The 18,827-nt window shown below is 45.7% G+C and overlaps 3 protein-coding genes across 10 annotated transcripts; 1 reads left to right on the forward strand and 2 right to left on the reverse strand.

The window, feature by feature from the left end:
* Positions 1 to 146: 146 nt before the first annotated feature.
* HCFC1R1 (host cell factor C1 regulator 1) lies at positions 147 to 3,144 on the reverse strand. 2 transcript variants are annotated; one of them, XM_007499134.3, is made up of 5 exons: positions 3,013 to 3,144; positions 1,801 to 1,857; positions 1,332 to 1,406; positions 690 to 758; positions 147 to 606 (listed from the first exon to the last, which is right to left on the reverse strand). In XM_007499134.3, the coding sequence occupies exons 1-5, from the start codon at positions 3,105 to 3,107 to the stop codon at positions 471 to 473; spliced, it is 432 nt and encodes a 143-aa protein (XP_007499196.1). In that variant the 5' UTR covers positions 3,108 to 3,144; the 3' UTR covers positions 147 to 470. The 2 variants fall into 2 exon arrangements, with proteins under 2 accessions (XP_007499196.1, XP_007499194.1); XM_007499132.3 differs by having other exon boundaries at positions 1,332 to 1,469.
* Positions 3,145 to 3,236: 92 nt separating this feature from the next.
* THOC6 (THO complex subunit 6) lies at positions 3,237 to 7,143 on the forward strand. Of its 6 annotated transcripts, none has more exons than XM_007499130.3 (13): positions 3,237 to 3,374; positions 4,065 to 4,180; positions 4,360 to 4,424; positions 4,572 to 4,675; positions 4,792 to 4,829; positions 4,882 to 4,957; positions 5,112 to 5,183; positions 5,745 to 5,847; positions 5,994 to 6,043; positions 6,365 to 6,427; positions 6,550 to 6,660; positions 6,760 to 6,894; positions 6,989 to 7,143. In XM_007499130.3, the coding sequence occupies exons 2-13, from the start codon at positions 4,065 to 4,067 to the stop codon at positions 7,070 to 7,072; spliced, it is 1,017 nt and encodes a 338-aa protein (XP_007499192.1). In that variant the 5' UTR covers positions 3,237 to 3,374; the 3' UTR covers positions 7,073 to 7,143. The 6 variants fall into 6 exon arrangements, with proteins under 6 accessions (XP_007499192.1, XP_056661768.1, XP_007499193.1 ...); XM_056805790.1 differs by having other exon boundaries at positions 4,909 to 4,957; XM_007499131.3 differs by lacking the exon at positions 3,237 to 3,374 and adding an exon at positions 3,515 to 3,647.
* Positions 7,144 to 7,388: 245 nt separating this feature from the next.
* Positions 7,389 to 18,466, reverse strand: BICDL2 (BICD family like cargo adaptor 2). Of its 2 annotated transcripts, XM_007499127.3 has the most exons (10): positions 18,320 to 18,466; positions 16,404 to 16,714; positions 14,029 to 14,244; positions 13,722 to 13,838; positions 13,481 to 13,627; positions 9,078 to 9,263; positions 8,399 to 8,566; positions 8,111 to 8,241; positions 7,799 to 7,919; positions 7,389 to 7,699 (listed from the first exon to the last, which is right to left on the reverse strand). In XM_007499127.3, exons 2-10 carry the CDS (start codon positions 16,698 to 16,700, stop codon positions 7,541 to 7,543), a joined length of 1,542 nt encoding a protein of 513 aa, XP_007499189.1. In that variant the 5' UTR covers positions 16,701 to 16,714; positions 18,320 to 18,466; the 3' UTR covers positions 7,389 to 7,540. The 2 variants fall into 2 exon arrangements, with proteins under 2 accessions (XP_007499189.1, XP_007499190.1); XM_007499128.3 differs by lacking the exons at positions 16,404 to 16,714; positions 18,320 to 18,466 and adding an exon at positions 14,392 to 14,558.
* Positions 18,467 to 18,827: the final 361 nt, after the last annotated feature.

Genomic DNA, 18,827 nt, shown 5'->3' on the forward strand with positions numbered 1-18,827 from the left:
GCGGGGCCCTGACTCACACATTCTCAATGTCTGGGCGGGTCTAGCCCTGACTCGCTTTCCAGGGAAGACTGAAAGGAACCATGGCATCCGTTCCCTGGGGCCCCAACTCCCCAGACTGCTCCTCTCCTCCAATAAAGCTACTGATCTTTTATCACCCAGAAATCTTTATTTTGATTTCACAAAGACCCCATCCCCAAAGATGTTCCTTATCCTCTTGAAAGTCTATGGTTCTATTTCCTTGACCATCTCTTGAATTTGTATGTAGGTAAAAGACCTATCTCAAACTAGAGAGTACAATTATCTATTTCTGTGTACAATATATGGGTGTCTAGACCCTCTTCCACATCTTTGGTCTTTGTGTCTGTGGCTTCCAGAGACAGCCAGATTCTGTCCATCTCCAACTCATGGAGTTGGAGTTAGGGTCACTGATAGGCCAGAGTTCCTGAGGGACAGGGGCAGTTGCTTGAGGCTCAGAGCTCCATTGCCTCCCCACTATGGGGGTTGTGATTTTGGTATACCTGGGAGCCCCCCAATCTCAGCAGACGAAGGGTTTCTGGGATTTGATTTCCTGGATATTGCCAAAGGAGCAGCTCCGAGTGGGGATTCCTAGAAGCAAAAATTGAAGTCAGGGGAACTTGGTCCTGTTATAAGTCTTAGTCCTTTCCCTCTTCCCCTTTTCTAACACTTACAGGGCCAGCAGGAGGCTGGGGCAGAGGACCCCAAGATCCCCAGTTGAGTGAAGAGAGTCTTCCAAAGGCCTGTAGAGGAGGGAAAAAATTCAAAAAGTCAGCTAAATATAACAAGTGACATAAAAGTGATGTAATTGGTTCTGAGGGGGGTGGGAGCAGCTAAAGCGAAGGCAGCTCTTGATTTGGAGCAGAATCCCAAAATCTTGCACTTAGAACTCAAGCCCAGTAGAGTAGGCCTAATCATGTGAACACTGAGGATTCAATGTGCTCATGGTCTTGTACTAGAAATTGAGGATACACAAAAATGAATGTCTTCATTCTAGTGGGGGAGATAAGACACAGAATTTGGTAAGTATATGTGCTGGAAGATGGCAGGAAATCCCTTCTAGTTGAGATCAGAGTTCATAGATGAGATATTTATACTGGACTTAGTAGGATAGGTAGAGCTTGAATGAAGACACACAGGCCAAATGTGGAGAGGGGGTAATTTTGACTTGACCACAATGAGAAGTAACATTAAATAAGTTTGGAAAGGGAAGAAGGTACCATCTACTAAGCTCTAAATGCTTAGCTAAGGAATATGAACTTTATTTGGTGGTAATGAGAAGCCACTGAATATTTTAAGCTGTCCAGTGTTGTTACCTGATCACTGGTGGGGCTGGAGTGCCCATGGAGAAAGCTACGGATGGTCCACAGCAGGGGTGATCATTGTCTAGGCTGAGATGGGAAAAATGGGAGATCATGTTCTCCTCAGACAAGAAATGCTTCTGAAGAGAGTCCCTGGAAAAAAAGATCAGGAAATTGCCTAGGACAGAAGACTTTTGGGAAAGATCACAAATTTAGTGCTAGAAGGCACTGCAGATGTCATCTAGTTACTTTTGTAGAGGAGGATCCACAGAGGTTAAATGTCTAGGTCCAAATCTAGCACCTTTCGCTGTACCATGTTATCTTTTTCTTAGGTCTGGGAAATAAGGGAGTACTAAAAGACAGGACCTAAGGAGAAGAACCCAGGGGAAGAGGGAATTGGTTCCTGAAGATGGGAATTTTGGTAAATGGTGGGATAGGGAAAGGAGGAGGAAGAGGGAACCCCTTCCCCTTCCCTTAAACTCACTGATCCTCCTCCAGCAATTGACTGGTGCTCTGGGGCTGAATTCCTTGGGGAAGGGAGCTGTGGAAGAGATAAAGTTAAAGCCTAAGTTCTTTTTTCTCTTCTCAAGAACCAAAATATTAGGGTTCCTGGGCCCTAAGACTTTTGTCCTGTGATAACAGACATCCAGACTTAAGGACTGTGCTCTCTAATCTAGGCCACATCCCCTCCTTTTCCTTTCACTAGCTCTGCATCACATAACCCAGGGATTCATGTATTCCTCTTTAGATTTGTACCACATATTCCAGGTACCCTGGCCCTAGCCTTCCAATCTTATTCCCAATAACCTAGGCATCCTAGTTATACAAGTACATCTTCAGCTCTGTACCATCTAACCTGGGGAGTTAAGCCCCTTCAAACTCAAATCGGGATCATATATAGGCTCATATGTATATATAATCTAGGCATCCTACTCCCTATTCTCAGGTATAACCCAGGCATAAAAGTCTTTCATTCCCAAATTTGATCAAATAACCAGAGGGCTCCAGTTCTGAGTTCTCTAATATAAAAGTCTCAAACCTGAGGGCAGCCTGACCTAGATCAAAATATAATTGGGAAATATTTAATTATATAAAAATATAATGAAACACAGATAATGTTGTATTTTAAAAATTAACAGAAAAGTGGCCCCCTTTCAATTTTGAGTTTGACACTACTGTTCTAACATAGGACCCAGACATCCAAGGCCTCGGTTTTCAGCTTTGTGGATTATATAATATAGGGATCCCGATGCTCAGCCTCTACTTCTTGTGTTCTGTAATACAAAGATCCTGGATTAGGGGCCCCGGGGGCACACTTGGATATCCTATAACCCATGCCAAAATTAACTTCTGTATACTGGCCTTCAGTTCTCAGTTCTATGTCCTGAAACCTATGTATCCTGGCCCCTGATTCTTCATCTCTATGGTTTATAATTCTGGCATCATGGCTCCTAGTCATCAGCTCTGTGGCCAGGAAGCAAGGTGTTCCTGACCATTCCAGTACCCATTCTGTCCTACAATCTCCTGCTGAGTTGTGTGTACTGCAAGCAGCCCCAGTCCGGATTTACAGCTCTAGGTGTCCTATAACCCTGGTTTCTAAGCCCCCAGTTCCCAACTCTGTACCCCATAACCCAGGTATCCGGGATATTCGGGATACCCAGGGTCCCGCCTGCCCACTGCCCTCTGGGCCACACACCAGGCATCCAGGGTCCTGTCTGGCCCCTGTGCTTCCCTGGGGTCTTTCTGGGCCCCGGCCGGGCGACCCAGATCCATGGGCGGCTGAAGGATCATGGAGTTCCGAGGACCTGCTGGCAAGAAAGACTCGGAGCCCGCTGCCCGGGAGCTGAGGGACAGGGAGTCTCCAGACTCCCGCGGCAAGGCCACCAGCAGGCGTGTCTCCACTTCGGTGGGGAGGGGCCACTGAGCGGAAGAGGGCGGGCCTCACAGGAGACCGGTGGTTAGGCGGTCGCTACTACGCAAGCGCATAGTGCCGCCCAGCCAAGGCGCGCGCCGAGCGGAGACTTCGCGCAGGCGCGGGGAGCGGCGCGCGGCGGGACGGTGGGTCCGAGCCCGGCGGGCGAGAGGGGCCAGTCGTGCGCGTGCAGGGCGAGGAGTTGGGGTTGGGACGTTGCGAAGCTTGCTGCGAGCCTTGGCAGCACTCAGTTCAGCAGACTGGGTGCTCGTGGGGTCTTAGAGAAATCGGGGCTCCATTCACGCCCGTCGTAGGGGGCGGGGGCAGATGTGAGGGCGGAGCTGTGCCGCGCGCCTTTGGATTCACGTCACTCGTCGGCGTCTAAGGCCCTTCTGGGAGCTGTAGTCTCTTACGGAGGGGTGTGGCGCCATTCTCTCTACACGTCATCCTGTGGGAGGGGGTCTCGCTGGCATGGTGGGGTGTGGGCCGGCATCAAGGCCAAGGAAACAGGCCAAACAAAAATGGCAGCCAGAGGGAAGGAGATTAGATGTCAGGAAAAACTTCCTGACTCGGAGGGATATGAGTTGTAGTGTAAATCAAAAATCTGCCTCCCCCAGAACGCTGCTTCCTGCGTCCCCACTTTGCTCTCTTGGGGGGGGGGGGCTGGGCGGAGGGCCCTGTGGAGACTCCGGGCAAGAGTTCACCTGAGGGGGGGGAGGGGCGGCGCAGGAGTTGGCCTGATTCCAGACTTAGGGCTAGGAAGGGGCCCTGCCCTCCGATGACCATTCTAGTTTGTCAGGGGACTATATATGACACCAGTGTCTGCTCCTCCCCAGATGGAGGTACAAAGGGCTTTGGAGCGGCTGCACATGACAATTTTCTCCCAGAGTGTTTCCCCCTGTGGCAAGTTCTTAGCAGCAGGAAACAACTACGGGCAGATTGCCATCTTCAGGTATGGGAAAACCTCAATCTGAAATCCCTTCCCAGAATGAAGTGGGGTGGTCCATTCTGATAACTCACCCATCCTTAACTTAAATTTCCCATTCCTCAGAAGGCTTTTTTTCACTTTCATAACCTTGATACCCCTCCCCAACTCCTCAGCTCTGCTTAATAATTTCTCTCCCCCTTCAGTTTATCAGCTGCTTTGAGCTCAGAGGCCAAAGAGGAAAGTAAGAAGCCATTGGTGACCTTTGTAGGTGGGTGAGGTCATCAGATAATCTGAATTTGGGGGTAGGAGTTAGGGTGACATAAGGAAGTCTTGGGAGGGGTAGATTGCAGGAATCAGAGGCAGGGGGACCCTCTACTTGAAATGTATTCATCTGAGTTCACAATTTTACGTTTAGCCCATGATGGACCTGTGTACAGCCTGGTCTCAACAGACCGACATTTGCTCAGTGCAGGGGATGGTGAAGTGAAGGCCTGGCTTTGGGGAGAGATCATAAAGAAGGTAAGAGTAGGGAATATATATGGTGAAAAGAATGCATCTTGGGAAGTCTGAGCAGCAAGATGCTACAGAGCAAAGAAGAGAGTCTATGGATCTTTTTTTGTGCTCTCTCCCCCAAGGGCTGTAAAGAAGTATGGAGTCGCCACCCCCCATACAGGTGAGCAGGCTTGTTGGGTTGGGGCCCTGCTAGTGCCATTTCCTCCTCTTAGGCTGACCCCATTTGCCCTTCCAAACAGGAGCAGCCTAGAAGTTCCTGAAATCAATGCTTTGCTGCTTAACCCTAAGGTATGATTCTCTTTAAGCCAGCCTTCTACCTGGGGCCCTATACCACTGTTCCTATACCTTTGTCCTTATGTCTAAGCCCTGCTCCTGATTTGATTTCAATCCCTTCTAGCAACATGTACTATCTGATTTCTTCTTTGCTTCCCTTCCCTCCTAGGAGAATTCCCTCCTCTTGGCAGGAGGTGATTGCCAACTTCATACTATGGATCTGGAGACAGGGTCATTCACAGTAAGTTGGGCTTAGGGCAGTATTGGTGAATCTTTGTTGGGCTTAGGGCAGTATTGGTGAATCTTTAATGAGTTGGAGTGCCCAAAAGGCAAATTCAGGCTATCTGTGAGTCCCTGGATTACCAAAGGGAGTTGAAGGAGAAAGTGCTTGCTTTGGGCAGTTTTGACCAAGAGGTGGGGCATGCAAAAATATCTGCTTGCTGGGAAAAGGGGGAACAGAGCAGCTCCCCAAGTGTCAGCTCTTCATGGGTGCCAACATGGGCCTATGGTATGTAGTCAGGTATAAGGGACAAAGTTGTAGACAAGGCAAATGAGTGGATAAACCTCCCTATTCCTGCATGGGCAAATATCTAGGGGGGAAAAAATCTGTAAGGTCGTGGACTCATGATGTTATAATTATGCCCTGTCTTGTCTTTTTATCACTTTTCTCCCACTTTCCATGTTTTTCAGGTATCTTGACAAATATACACTTGCCTTCTAAAATGTATCTGTTCTCATAGGTGGGAAGAGGCAGCTTTTAGGGTCCTTGCTGATTAATCTTTGCTTGACTATCTTCCCTTAGCGTGCACTTCGAGGTCACACTGATTACATTCATTGTCTGGCTCTTCGGGAAAGAAGTCCTGAAGTGCTGTCTGGGGGTGAAGATGGCACTGTTCGTCTTTGGGGTAAGGGAGCATTTGCCTGGAAGGTCATGATTACAGACATAAAAAATTGTTAAGGAGGCATATGAAGCTGAGGGAGGGCTGGGGTCAGGAGAAACAAAGGATAAAAAAATAAGACATCCTGAGATTCTCACTGTCTTTTTTCTCAGATCTTCGTACAGGTGAGGAAGTTCAGACCATTGAAGTTTACAGACATGAGGTAAGGCTTTCACTGTTCTTTCTTATTTCCTCTACTCCTCCAATTTTCCGTAAGCCAGGTATGTTAGCTAGATTAGCTAGGTGAAGGATATGAAGTAGATAGAGCAATATGATGAAGGTAGGAAGACCCAAGTTAAAATTTGGCCTCACATTAACTAACCATGTAACCCTGGGTAAGTCACTTAACCTTTTCTCCAGGGTTGTTGCAAGGATCAAATTAGATATTTGCAAATTGTGTGGCATCTGTGCCTGGCACATAGTAAGTGTTTAATAAATGTTAATTCCTTTCCCCTCCCTGACTTTCCCTTTTCTTTCTTCCCAGGAGTGTGCCAGACCCCAGAATGGGAAATGGATTGGATGTTTAGCAACTGACTCAGACTGGATGGTGAGCATCTAGGGCTCTGGGAAAGGAGTTTGTACTTATTTAATAAGTTCTGTGCAGGGTGGGAGATAAGCAAGTAGTTTATTAATTTAGGGTTAGATGACAATGAATACTATTCTTTCTAGGTATGTGGAGGAGGCCCTGCTCTTACCCTTTGGCACCTTCGGTCTGCCACACCCACAACAGTGTTTCCACTTAGGGCTCCACAGAAACATGTAACCTTTTATCAAGACCTGGTGAGCTTTTTGCCTTTTTCTTTCCCAGCTGGCAGTTGGTCCCCTTTTCTTCAGACTTTTTGTCTGCTAACTTTGGACTTCTCATCATTTTTTCCCTAGATCCTTTCAGCAGGACAGGGACCCTGTGTGAACCAGTGGCAGCTGAGTGGGGAGCTAAAAGCCCAGGTACCTGGCTCCTCACCCAGCCTACTTAGTCTTAGCCTCAACCAGCAGCCTGCTGCACCAGAGTGCAAGGTAAGATCCCTAGGTCTGGAAGGAGGAGGGATCTGGGAGGTCATGGGGGAACTTCAGGTTTCTGGTCCTCATTATCTGCCTTCCTCTCCCCCAGGTTCTGACAGCTGCAGGAAATAGCTGTAGGGTTGATGTCTTCACTAACCTTGGATACCGAGCTTTCTCCCTCTCCTTCTCTTGACCCTCTTCTCCAGAATTACCCTTCCCCACTTGTTAGATTCTACTTTGTTAATAAAAAAAAAATGGAAGCCATTTCATCCAGTTTGGTGAACTTCCCTGTCAGCTAGTCTCTCAGAAATGAAAGCCCAAGATGTCATATCCATTTATATATTACTCTGTTACACTTTGTTACATAAATACCCTCTATAGTTTCCCCCAGCCACTGGCTAGGGGAAGTTTATTATGGTTTAGAAAAGATAAGCCTATGAATATGCAAAATAGACACTTCTGTGAACTCTTTTAGAGAGAGGCAGGTTTGGCCTCCTCCAAGCCCTGTCTTGATTTGGAAGCTTTATCTGTCCCCACCTCTACAGTGCTCCAGGAATTGGGAGTATAAACAACCTTCTGCCAGCCCATATCCCCTAAACCCTTTCCAGAAAAGTCACCTCCAGACCACCATTGATGCATGCAGCTCAAGAGCCACCCCCCCTCAGGTCCTTCTGAAAAGATTGGTGAAGAAGCTACCAGCCCCTGTCCCTCTTCCCAAGGAAAATCTTGTGGTGCCATGGTGGGGGGTTGCCGCCTGGGAATTAAGCTCCTTTTGTCGCTGAGAACGAAGCTGTTGTCCAATCACCACCTGCATATCATCCTGGATAAAGGAAAGCAGGAAAGGAGTCAGGGTGGGAAAAACTATTGGCTTCCACCACCCTTCCCCATCCTTCCACCCAACAGGGCTTGTTCCTCTTACCTGCCAAGCTTCTAGCTCCTGAGATAATGCTACCTTCTGTCGAATGGTTCTGAGTAATTCCCGAGAAAGAGAGTCCCGTTCCAGGGAAACCCGGGTCAGTTCCAGAGAGAGGGCCATAGACCTATTTGGGAAATAGATGGAGAATCACATAGTATTCTTTTGCAGAAGATTTTGGGGGGTCAGTCTATTGACATCTAGGACTAGAACCTAAGGTTTCTGATGAAATTTGGGGCCTTTCTAACATATCAAACTATACAGAGAGTAGGGACATAGGGACATCTGGGTCCTTGCAAAAGATAAATATGGACTTACTTGTTCACAGCTTCATCCCGATCAGAGAATGCCCTATTCAGTGCAGACTCGGGGTCTTTCTCTTCCCTTAGTTCCTTTTGTCTCTGGAGTTCTTCCCGAAGGGACTGCAACTCTTCCCCCTGCAAAGATAACTGGGGGAGAAGGGGGGAGGCAGGAGAGACATTTGGTGTTCTATAACCCATAGTTGATTCTGTGCTAAGATCTAGGTGACTCTCATCTTGATCTTCAAAGATTGCCTGATCTACTTAATGCTTCATACTCCCCAGCCCCTCTGAGCCCTAAGCTTACCTCATTTTGTAGTCGTTCCATTTCCACCTCCTTCTCTTCCAGCATTTCTCTAGGACTCATGGGGGGCCGCTTCTTAGGGGGCTCCAAGCCCTCTTCTGGAGGAGATTGGGATTCTGGTGAAGATTGGGGTTCTGATGAGTTCTGGAGGAGATTGGGGTTGTGGATCTCCTAAGAACCAAGGTGGGGAAATAAAATAAAAAATAACCAAGGGAAAAGGATAGAAAAGGCAACTTGTTCAGCCTCTAGGATCATGATTTTTCATTCTTTTTGGCTAGTTGGTTTTTTGTTAGTCTATTGACCAGAACCTCAATAAGGAAGAGATTAATTTTCTTTATCAGGGTAGGACCCTTGACTAACGTGCCCTTGTCAATAAACCTGCCATAAAATTTTGCCCCCAAAATCTTCACTTTCAATTTGTATTATGGATGAAAATCTTGATGGAACCACAAAAGTAGCATGGCTACTCAAAGAGGCAACTGATTCTAGAGAGAATATAAGTTCTATCTGAATGAAGCCTATAGTTTCAGGAGACTAGGCATAAAGTGAGAACCTAGTGTATACAGTTCAGTAAGATCCTGCCCCAAACCAGTTTAGGGGTATTAATTTTTGTTGAGTATTACCTGTTCCTAACTTGTGACCTGAGGAATCCTCAGAAAGGCAAGTTTTGATCAGAGCTTACCTGGGGTTCCCCTGGAAGTTGAGAGTCTCCTTCCTCATCTAGGCTGTGGGCAATCTCTGATTGCAGGGAGGCCCCAGAGACCTCTGAATCCTGGAGCCGGGATTCCTCCTCAAGCTCAGAGACTCGGTGCTGGAGACGTCTGAGGGATACTAGTGCTTCCCTGGCCTCTGAGTGGGCCCGTTCTAGCTAATGACAGTGCAAAGGGACAATTCCATCAGCAACCAAGTCTTGTCTTAGCATTTCTCCCAAATCCTAGCATAGAATCCTACATAATCCTTTTATATTTGCCTGACTGATTTCACTAGACCATTCATTGTAGCAGTTTTCCAAGCCTTTTTGACACCCCCTTCATGCCCTTCAACTGAGAACTTTGTCTTGTATTTCAATGAAAATTGCTGAGGCCATTTGACAAGAGCATCTTCCCTTATCACCACCTTCTGCTATTATCTCCCCTCTCTCATCCAAAGAGGTAGCCCTTCTAGCTCTCTACCTGTACAAATGATCATTCCATCCTCTCTTTCCCAACAGATTGTCCCCTCCATCATCTTCTGTCTCTCACTAGTCTTCAGTGAGGCAGCTAGTTGACACAGATAGACCATTGGGCCTGGAATCAGGAAGACTAGAGTTCAGATTTGGCCTTCAGATTAATAGCTATTTGTTCCTGAGCAAGCCACTTAACCTCTGCTTACCTCGGTTTCAGAACATCTACATTTAGGGTTGTGAGGATGAACTGTGATCATTGTAAAGAGCTTAGCAGAGTACTTGGCATATAGCACTACATAAATGTTGGCTATTATTCAATCTCTTGTCTACTGGCAGCTTCCCTATTGACAGCAAACAAGACCATGTATTCATCCTTAAAAAACCCTCACTTGCTCTGTCCCATCATCTCTATTATCCTATGTTTCTCTTCCCTTTTATGGCAAAACTCCTTGAGAAGTCTATATACAGTTTTTTTTTCTCTAAACATTTATTGTTGAGGGGAAAAAAAAGTTTTACATTTCCATTCATTTTTTAAAGAATTTAATATTAACAGTTAATATTTTTTTTATGTCTACAATGTTTGTCAGAACTGTAGCAAAAACTGTAGCAAAAACTAGCAGAACTGTAGCAAAAAAACTGTAGCAAAAGTTGTGTATCATTTCTGGTCTATTGCCGTGGTTTGAACTTTTGACAAATTGGCATCAAAGTAGCTATAGCGAGTCTCCAAAATCCAAGAAATAAATGAGCTGGGTAACTTTTTATTTTTAATTAACAAAATAACTTCCTTTTTTTCATTTTTAATTCTGTAGTCTAGCTTTTGGTCTCATCATTCAACTGACAATGCTCTTTCCAAAGTTGCTAATTATCACTTAGTTGCCATAAATAAGAGCCATTTTTTTCAATCCATAGCCTTCTTGATGGCTACAGCTTTTAATATTCTCAGCCACTCTTCTCTTTGATATTCTCTCCAGCTTCTCCTCCTAGCTGTTTGACTGTTTCTCTTTGCTGGATCTACAATCAGTTGTCTACTAATTATGAGCAACCCCCAAAGCTCTGTGCTACATCCTCTTTTCTTCTCCCTCTATACTATTTTGCTTGGTGATATTGGCTTCTATAGATTCAATTATCGTATCTATTCATATGCTTCTCAGATTTCTTTATCTCTCTATCCATCCCTAACATCTCTTTTCACCTCCCATCTTGTAGCTTCAATTCTCCATTGGATACGGAACTAAATTTCCTATAGTCATATTAAACTCAACATATTAAAATCTGGCCAGAGATACTTCCTAGTTGAGTGACCCTGAGCAAGTCACTTAACCCAATTGCCTAGGCATTACTGCCCTTCTACCTTGGAATTGTTACTTATTATCAATTCTAAGACAAAAGATAAGAGCTTAAAAAATCTAAAACTCAATCTTTCCTCCTTAATTCTGCCCCTCTTCTGAACTTTTATTGCTGAAGGCACCATCATCCTCCTAGTCACACAGGCTCACAATGTAGATATACATCTTCGACTTGCCCTTTCTTACCCTCTTATTCAATCTATTGCAAATCAAAATGTCTCTCTGCTACAATCCTGGTGCAGGCCCTCTTCAACTCATGCCTGACAACTGCAACAGTTTGCTAATTGGTGTTCCTGCCTCAGGTTTCTTCGCTACTCTAGTCCATCTGCTACTTAGGTATTAAAATGATCTTTTTTCTTTCTTTTTAAATCCTTTCTGTCTTAGAATTGATAGTATCAGTTTCAAGTCAGAAGATTGACAAAGGCTAGGCAAGTGGAGTAAAGTGACTTGTCCAGGGTGACATGGCTAGGCAATATCCGAGGCTGTATTTGAACCCAGGACCTCCCGACTGCAGGCCTGTCTCTGTGCCATGATTCACCTAGATGCCCCTAAAAGTGATCTTTCTAAAGCACAGGTGTGACCATGCATGTCATGATACACACCTTGTCATACATTAAAACTCCAAGAACCCCCTATCACCTGCAAGATGAAATTTAAATCCTCTATTTGGCTTTAAAAGAATGCATGTTCTTTGATGCAGCAATACCACTACTGGGTTTGTATCCCAAAGATATTTTTTTTAATTGGGAAAGGATCTATTTGTACAAAAATATTTATAGCTGCACTTTTTGTGGTGGCAAAAATTGGAAAATGAAGGGATATCCATCAACTGGGGAATGGCTGAACAAATTGTGGTATATGATGGTGATGGAGTACTTCCATAAGAACTGGAAAGATCTACATGAACTGATGCTGAGGGAAATGAGCAGAACCAGGAGAACGTTATACACAGTAACTGAAACATTGTGGGATGATCAAATGTAAATAGATTTTGCTACTAAAAGCAATGTGATGATCTAGGACAATTCTGAGGGACTTATGAGAAAGAAGCTATCCACATTTAGAGGAAGAACTGTGGGAGTAGAAACAGAAGAAAAACATATGATTTATCACTTGTTTGTATGGGTATATGATTGGGGTTTTGGTTTTAAAAGATTACTCTATTACAGAAATTAATAATATGGAAATAAGATTTAAATGGTAATATAAGTATAACCCAGGGAAATTGTTTGCCAACTCCAGGAGAGTGGAGGGAGATGAAAAGAATCATGTAACTGGGAAAAAAATTTTTTAATTAAAAAAAACAAAAACCCTTCCTAACCTGACCCCTTCCAACTTTTCTAGGATTCTTGCACTCCATTTCATGTACTTTCTTATCTGATGACACTGGTCTCCTTGTTATTCATTCACAAGATACTCCATCCATTTTCAGCAGGTCTTCATGCCTAGAATTCTCTCTTTGTACCTCCCAACTTTCCTGACTTTTTAAAGTCTCAGCTAAAACCTCATTTTCTATTTTATTTTTAATAACAAATTTCCACATAGGTTTTCCGAAGTTATATGATCTAAATTGGCTCCCTTCCTTCCCTCCCCTCTTCTGGAACTGGAAAGCAATTCAATCTGGGCCATACATATATTAACATGTGGAATATTTCCATATTATTCATTTTTATAAGTGAATAATCTTATAAAACCAAAGCCCCAAAACATAAAGCCAAATAAATGAGTGACAAATCATATGTTTTCATTTGCATTCCTACTCCAACAGTTCTTTCTCTGGAGGTAGATAGCATTCTTTTTTTCATAGAACACTCAGAGTTGTCCTGGACTGTATTGCTGTTAGCAAAGTCTATCACATTTGATCTTTCTACAATATCACTGTTACTATGTACAGTGAAAAACCTCACTTTGTATGAGAAGCCTTTCCCAATCCCCCTTAACACTAGTACCTTTCCTCAGTTATCTCTCATTCATCCTGTTTCTTGTTTGAACATAGCTGTTTATAGAGAATTCTTTCCATTGGACTAAGAGCTCCTTGAGGAGCTTTTACCTCTCTTTGCATCTCCAGCACTTAGTATTAGTGCCTACCATATATAAAAGGCACTTAATAAGTCTCGACTACACAGAGTAGGTTGTTGAATGATTAAACAAATACATTTGGCCCCTTCCCATCTTTTCCTTCTGGTTGTGTCCAGAAATGGTGATATAGTCCAGTAGATGGCACCAAAAGCACTGTGGGCAAATCTCCAAAGAAAGCCATTTGAAGAAGCATCCTAAACTTAGCTTGTATCCAGACATTGAGTTACACTGGCACTCTGCTCTGTCTTAGATTCCTTCTTTCCCCTTTTCACTTGGACGGGTGCAAGTACAAAGGAAGGAACAATGGAAATAATGCCAAATCTGATTTTCTGACCTGGTTCTTGGCTTGAGTGTCCATAGGAAATCTTTCTGGGCCTTTGTTTCTTCATATGGAAAATCTAAAACCCTTTAATGACACTATAATTTGTCTTATTGGCAATAGTAACAAGTGTTCTTGTTCTAAGCCCAACCGCAGAGCCAACTCTGACCCATCACCTCGAGGCTGTGTTCCCGTCTCTCCCTTCTGAGCAGCAGCAACTCTTCATGCAGGGCTTGTACCCTGCTCTGACCCTGATCCACCTCCTCCTGCAGGCTCTTGATCTGCCCTTCCAGGTCCTGTCTCCGACTCTGTAGCATCTGATTCTAGGAAGGAGCCAAAGAGGTAGTGCAGAGATGGGGAGGGGATCCCTTCAGGACACCTTCTTCCCCAGCTCCACGGTCAGGCCTGGCCTCTTACCTCTCCCTGAAGGCTTTCTAGTCTGGCCCTCATTTCAGTCTCCACCAGCAGCTGGGCCTGGAACTCTCCCCGAAGGGTGCTCAGTTCTTTTTGCAGTTCTTGCTCTGTCTGGGAGGCCTGGTCCATGTGTGTGGTGAAGATCGGGGGAAGAGGCAGGGATAAGAAGATGAATTCATTAGCATCTAGGCCACCAGCCTCCTCTCTTTGTTACCCAGGAATCTGGCCCTCCACAACCTTGAGCTTTATCATTCCGGCTGCTGTTCCCCTCCCAGGACCAATCTGCTCGTCTTGGGCCCCCTAGACTGACCTGTGCAAGCTGCTCACTGAGCCTGAGGTTCTGCTCGCTGAGTTCCCCAAGGGCTTGGGCTCGTTGGCGCCCACTGTTCTGCTGCTCAGAACGCCGCTCCCCGAGTTCAGCTCGAAGTGCAGCTACATCAACTTCCAGCTCCCCAGCCCGAGCCTCCCACTCGGCTCCACGGGCCACCAGCCCCTGCCGAAGCTCGTGGTTCTGCTGCTGTAGCCTCTGAGACATCAAAGCAGAGAGAAAAGGTAAAAACGAGGAGACACAGAGATAGAGAGATGGGATGGCCGAGGCCTCAGGAGCCTAGGAACTTTGTGGAGGGATGGGAAGGGGGAAAGGGTCAAGGAGCTTCTGGATAATAGGATTCACCTGCTGCTTCTGCTTGGGCCTCTTGGTTTTGGATCGGAGCCTCCTCCTACGACGCCTCAGCCCTCCTGAGCTTAGACCCCTGCCCATTGCACACTTTCCTCCTCTGCTCTAGTCCCTGTCCTGCTCTCGTCTAGTCTCCCTTGGTCTTAGGTTCCCCTCTCTCAGCTCCTGTGGCTCCCTCTAATTACTCCTTTGCCCCCGCCCCACCCTATCCCCCACGCCTCAGTCTCTCCTCCAAACCTGTCTGACTGGTGGGGGGACGCTCTCTGCCCCACCCAGACTCCTGTGGGCTGACCTGGGACCTTTGCGCCCCTCTGCGGTGCTGTTTGGAGGAGGGAAGGTGGAGCCGTGGGCTGCCTGGTCACTGCCCATCTGCCTAGTCTGATCTTCCTAGTTATTAGTCATGACTCTTTAGAACTGGACAGGACCTTGAAGATCAAGTTCAACCCCCCATTTTACAGAGGGGGAAACAGACTTAGAACGCAATTGACTCACCCACTATAACAAGTTAGTAGCAGGATAGAGCTACCTCCCAATCTCCTGCCCTCCCCAACTTGATCACAGCCTGCTAAGTCTTATATTTGAAAACGAGTCTTTCTTTTTGAAATATTTTATTATTGTTTTTTTAATTTATTATTTTAAAAAATCCTTACCTTCTGTCCTAGTATCAACTTTAGGACAGAAAGACAAGGGCTAAGCAAATAGAGTGATGGCTTGCCCAGGGTCACACAAATAGGAAATGTCTTGAGGCCTGACTTGAACCCAGGTCTCCCTGACTCTAGGCCTGGTACTCTATCTACTATGCCATCTAGTTGTCCCCCTCACCTGTTCTTGAAGAATATTGATCTTTTGATCTTCTCTTCCCCTTTAACCCTAAATTTAAAGACCAATATAAGACCAGGATCAAAATCTGGTCTGACTAAATAAATTCTGTGCAGGAAGAGCTCAGATATGAGTTGGGAAGAGAGAAGAAAATTATCCTTTCCTACTGGACTCATATCATCCAAAATCTTAGAGGTAACAACTGGATCTCTGGGAGGAAAATATATGTACAACACATTTTAAAGTTTAATTTGCATTATTAACATTTTCTCTATCATTTAAACCTAGGTAGTCAACAAAACAATAAATCAAGTCCTGATCTATAGCATTTTGCCAATATCTCAGCTATAATTGCTCACATTGAAAATTTAACAATCAGGTCCTTCTAGTGCCTAGGAACAGGCTACAGCATACCCTTGGTTAGAAGGGACCTTAAGGAACATATAATCCTGCCACAGGTCCCTCATTTGATAGCTACAGCTACTGAGGCCCACAAAAGTTTCCACAGCCAGTTAGGGGGCAGAGCTGGTTCTTAGAAGCCAGATATTCTGATTTCCAGGTCAATGCTCCACTACGCCATTCTCTTTGGTATGTGTGTGGGGTGGGGGCAAAGGGGAGTGAATAACTATTTTTGAGGTGACAGCCAGGCACTGGGCTAAGTGCTAGGGATATATAGAAATGTAAAAGACAGTCCTTGTCTTTGAGGAACCCACAATCTAAAAGGGGAAACAACAAACTATATACAGGATAAGTTGGAAGTGACCAACAAAGAAAAGGTACAACAGGATTTAAGAGGGATTAGGGAAAGTTTCCTGTAGAAGGTGAGATTTTAACTGGAACTTGAGGGAAGTCAGGAGGCAGAAATAGAGGAGGGACAGTGTTCAAGAAGCAGGAAGGATGGTGTATGGTTTTGGAGGGGTGAGAACCTTAATGGTCTGATCCCACATATCAGGAAGTTTAGAATGATAGAATATTGAGCATTAAAACAGGAAGGAACCTTAGAAAACATTTAGTCCAATCCCTTTCTTCATTTTACAAATGAGAGAGCTGATCTTCAGTGAAGGACAGTGACTTTACCCGGGTAATTTAGAAGCAGGGCCAGGCCTAGCTGCCAAGCCATCCATTTCCTACCTGAGAGTGCCTTCCTATTGGGATGGACTGTTGGGGGCTTGAGCATCAATTGGACTTACTTCCTCCCGTTCAGCATGTTGGGCCTTGAGAATTTCCAGACTTCGGCTCAGCTCCTCATTCCGTTCTAATAGCATCTTGCCCAGCTCAGCTGCTAGTAGTAAATCCTTCTCTTTTCGCTGAAGCAGTACAGCCAAGTCCTCAGGTTCATCCTCTGGCTTCTCTTCCCCAGGCCCTGGCCCCCCCAGGAAGGAATCTCGCCTCTCCAGAACAAAAGGGAAAAAGCCATCATCTCCACTTGGGGAGGTGCCTCCTGAGAGCATCCCCGAAGGGAACTGGGGACTACTGGGGGAATTCATGTTTCCCCAAGCATCTACAAGGAGGAAAGGAGAGGCCAGCTAGAAACAGAGAGCAATGGGAACCTTTCCAGGCTTTAACATACTACCGAAGAATCTAGGCATCCAGGTCCCCAGATTATTGTCCTATTTAAAATACAGGTATCCTGGTCCCCACTTCCCCCTACCCCCAGCAATGTCTAGATCAAATCTACAATAAGTGTCCTAGCTCCTAATTGTCTTGCCTCACCTTGGTCCCAGTTATTCTAATTCCTAGCTTTCTTTCCATTCAGGCATTCTTGGCTCCTCAGCTCCCAATCCACCTGCTTCTTGACTCCTAGCATCCTTTCTTCACTCTTTTCTCTGAACCCTCAAGTTATCCCAAGGCTGAACCTCAGAACCATCCTCAGCAGAGTGGAAACTTTCCATCTCAGACTTCACTTTTTCCTTCCTTTCTAACCCTGGAGTCAAACAATCTTCATGCTATAAAAGGTTAATGATATGTATGTTTGCCCCACTCCCGTTACTGATCCTAAGGGTAACTGAGGCATAGAGGGAATCAAATAACATCTATTACTGTCAACACTTCCTAGAGCCTAAGCAGTGTGCCTTCTGTCCCAGTTCTTAGGACCCAGACTTACAGCTCCTTCTTCCTCCTCTTTACCTAAATGTCATTGTTCTAGCCCAGCTTTGTTTGAGACTCTGAATATCCCCCAGCCCTCTTTCTCCTCTTTGGACTTAAATATTCTAATCTCTCTAGTCCTGCTTTGTCCCAAGATCCAAGTGTTCTACCTGCCCCCCTTTGCCTCCCAAGAACCAAACATTCTGCTCCGTAGCCCTCTCCCAAGATGCAGGTTTCCTAGTCCCCCTAGACCACTTTCCCATTCCAGCATCCAATTGTCTTTGCTACTTGTCTTCCTTCTCTCTTATACCTCTCGAGTTCTAGGGATCTGAGGTGCTAGCCCTGTTTCCTCCCTTTGCCCAGCTCCTAGGTAGGCTAACTGGTTATATTAGGCTATGGCTCTCGGTTTCTGTTTACTTCCTGGGCCCCGCCCCTGGGGACCATACCTTAAACCTGTTCCTGGCTTCCAGTTCCCAGATCCTGCCTCCTCTTCCCTCACCTTCTTCCAATATTCTTTATGGCTTTGCTCCCTGTTTCCCTTTAATAAGGAGTGGAGGGAGTAGGGAGGACCAGTACCATCTATGCCACCCTTCCTTACCTCCAAAGAAATTCCTTATTCCTTTTCTTCTTTAATCCTGAAACCAGATTGCAGTCCAGTTTCTCCTGACTTTCTTACTTCACAAGCCCTAGAACTAAACCCTGCTTCCAAAGTGCTCCCCCAACCTAGAACCAGTTTCTGGTAAAGCATCCCTTCCAGCCTTCCTCCCTTCCCAGAACTTGGGTGTCTAGGACCTGAGGGTCAATCTTTTCCCTGGAATTCAAGGTTCCATTCCCCCTCCTTTCTCAGACCTTGAAGCCTTGGCTGTCAGGTTTAGGTTCCCTCCCTGGAACCAAGAGTCCTGACCTTTCTAGCCTCTTTCCCCCAGAGCTTTTCTCTTCCATGAACACAGTGTCTGGTCCCTCACCTCAGCCTCCCTCCACAGACAGGACCCATGTTCCACAACCCCATCCAAAGCCCCACCTGTATCGCTGGGGGTGTGTGAGGCCCCCTATTGGAGCTGGCTTCCCATTCTCAGACCTCTCTCTCTCTCTCCTGAGCGCTGTCAACTTCTCTTCCGGAGGTGGGGCCAGGTAAACTGGAGCACAGGTGAAATGGGTGGTGGCCTTGGGAGGAACTGGGTGGCCCTCTTGTGGTGGGTTCAGTCCTATGCAGACATCTCCAGACTCAGAGTCAGTCCACTGGACTCCAATGCAGCTGGACAAAGCCATGGCCATAGACTGAGGGAGGCTTTGGCTGATGATCCACATTTAATCTTTAATGTCTCTAAATACTCAGCCCTGCCAATTGGAAGTCAGAAGACAGAAAAGCTCATCCTTAGTCTTGGGAGAGAGGGTGTCCATCTTCTTTCTTTTAAAAAACAAAAACTCCTTACTTTCTATCTTAGAATATATACTAAGCATCAGCTCTAAGAGAGAAGAGCAGCAAGAGTTAGCCAATTAGGAGTTAAATGACTTGCCCAGGGTCACAC

The sequence above is a fragment of the Monodelphis domestica genome, chromosome 7 (assembly GCF_027887165.1).
Source record: "Monodelphis domestica isolate mMonDom1 chromosome 7, mMonDom1.pri, whole genome shotgun sequence".
In the NCBI taxonomy this organism is placed as follows: domain Eukaryota; kingdom Metazoa; phylum Chordata; class Mammalia; order Didelphimorphia; family Didelphidae; genus Monodelphis; species Monodelphis domestica.

Bases quoted from the DNA above. Each gene is read 5' to 3' on its own strand.
- HCFC1R1 (XM_007499132.3), bottom strand. From the start codon at position 3,107: ATGATCCTTCAGCCGCCCATGGATCTGGGTCGCCCGGCCGGGGCCCAG. The intron at 1,858-3,012 runs GTGTGTGGCCCA...TCTCTTCCACAG, and splicing joins GACAGGACCCTGGATGCCTG to CTCCCTTCCCCAAGGAATTC. The intron at 607-689 runs GTAAGTGTTAGA...TTTTGCTTCTAG, and splicing joins CCCAGCCTCCTGCTGGCCCT to GAATCCCCACTCGGAGCTGC.
- THOC6 (XM_007499129.3), top strand. From the start codon at position 3,700: ATGGTGGGGTGTGGGCCGGCATCAAGGCCAAGGAAACAGGCCAAACAA. The intron at 4,676-4,791 runs GTAAGAGTAGGG...CTCTCCCCCAAG, and splicing joins GGGGAGAGATCATAAAGAAG to GGCTGTAAAGAAGTATGGAG. The intron at 6,661-6,759 runs GTGAGCTTTTTG...TTTTTTCCCTAG, and splicing joins TAACCTTTTATCAAGACCTG to ATCCTTTCAGCAGGACAGGG.
- BICDL2 (XM_007499127.3), bottom strand. From the start codon at position 16,700: ATGAATTCCCCCAGTAGTCCCCAGTTCCCTTCGGGGATGCTCTCAGGA. The intron at 14,245-16,403 runs GTAAGTCCAATT...TTGATGTCTCAG, and splicing joins AACATGCTGAACGGGAGGAA to AGGCTACAGCAGCAGAACCA. The intron at 7,700-7,798 runs GTAAGAGGAACA...TCCTTTATCCAG, and splicing joins AGGAGCTAGAAGCTTGGCAG to GATGATATGCAGGTGGTGAT.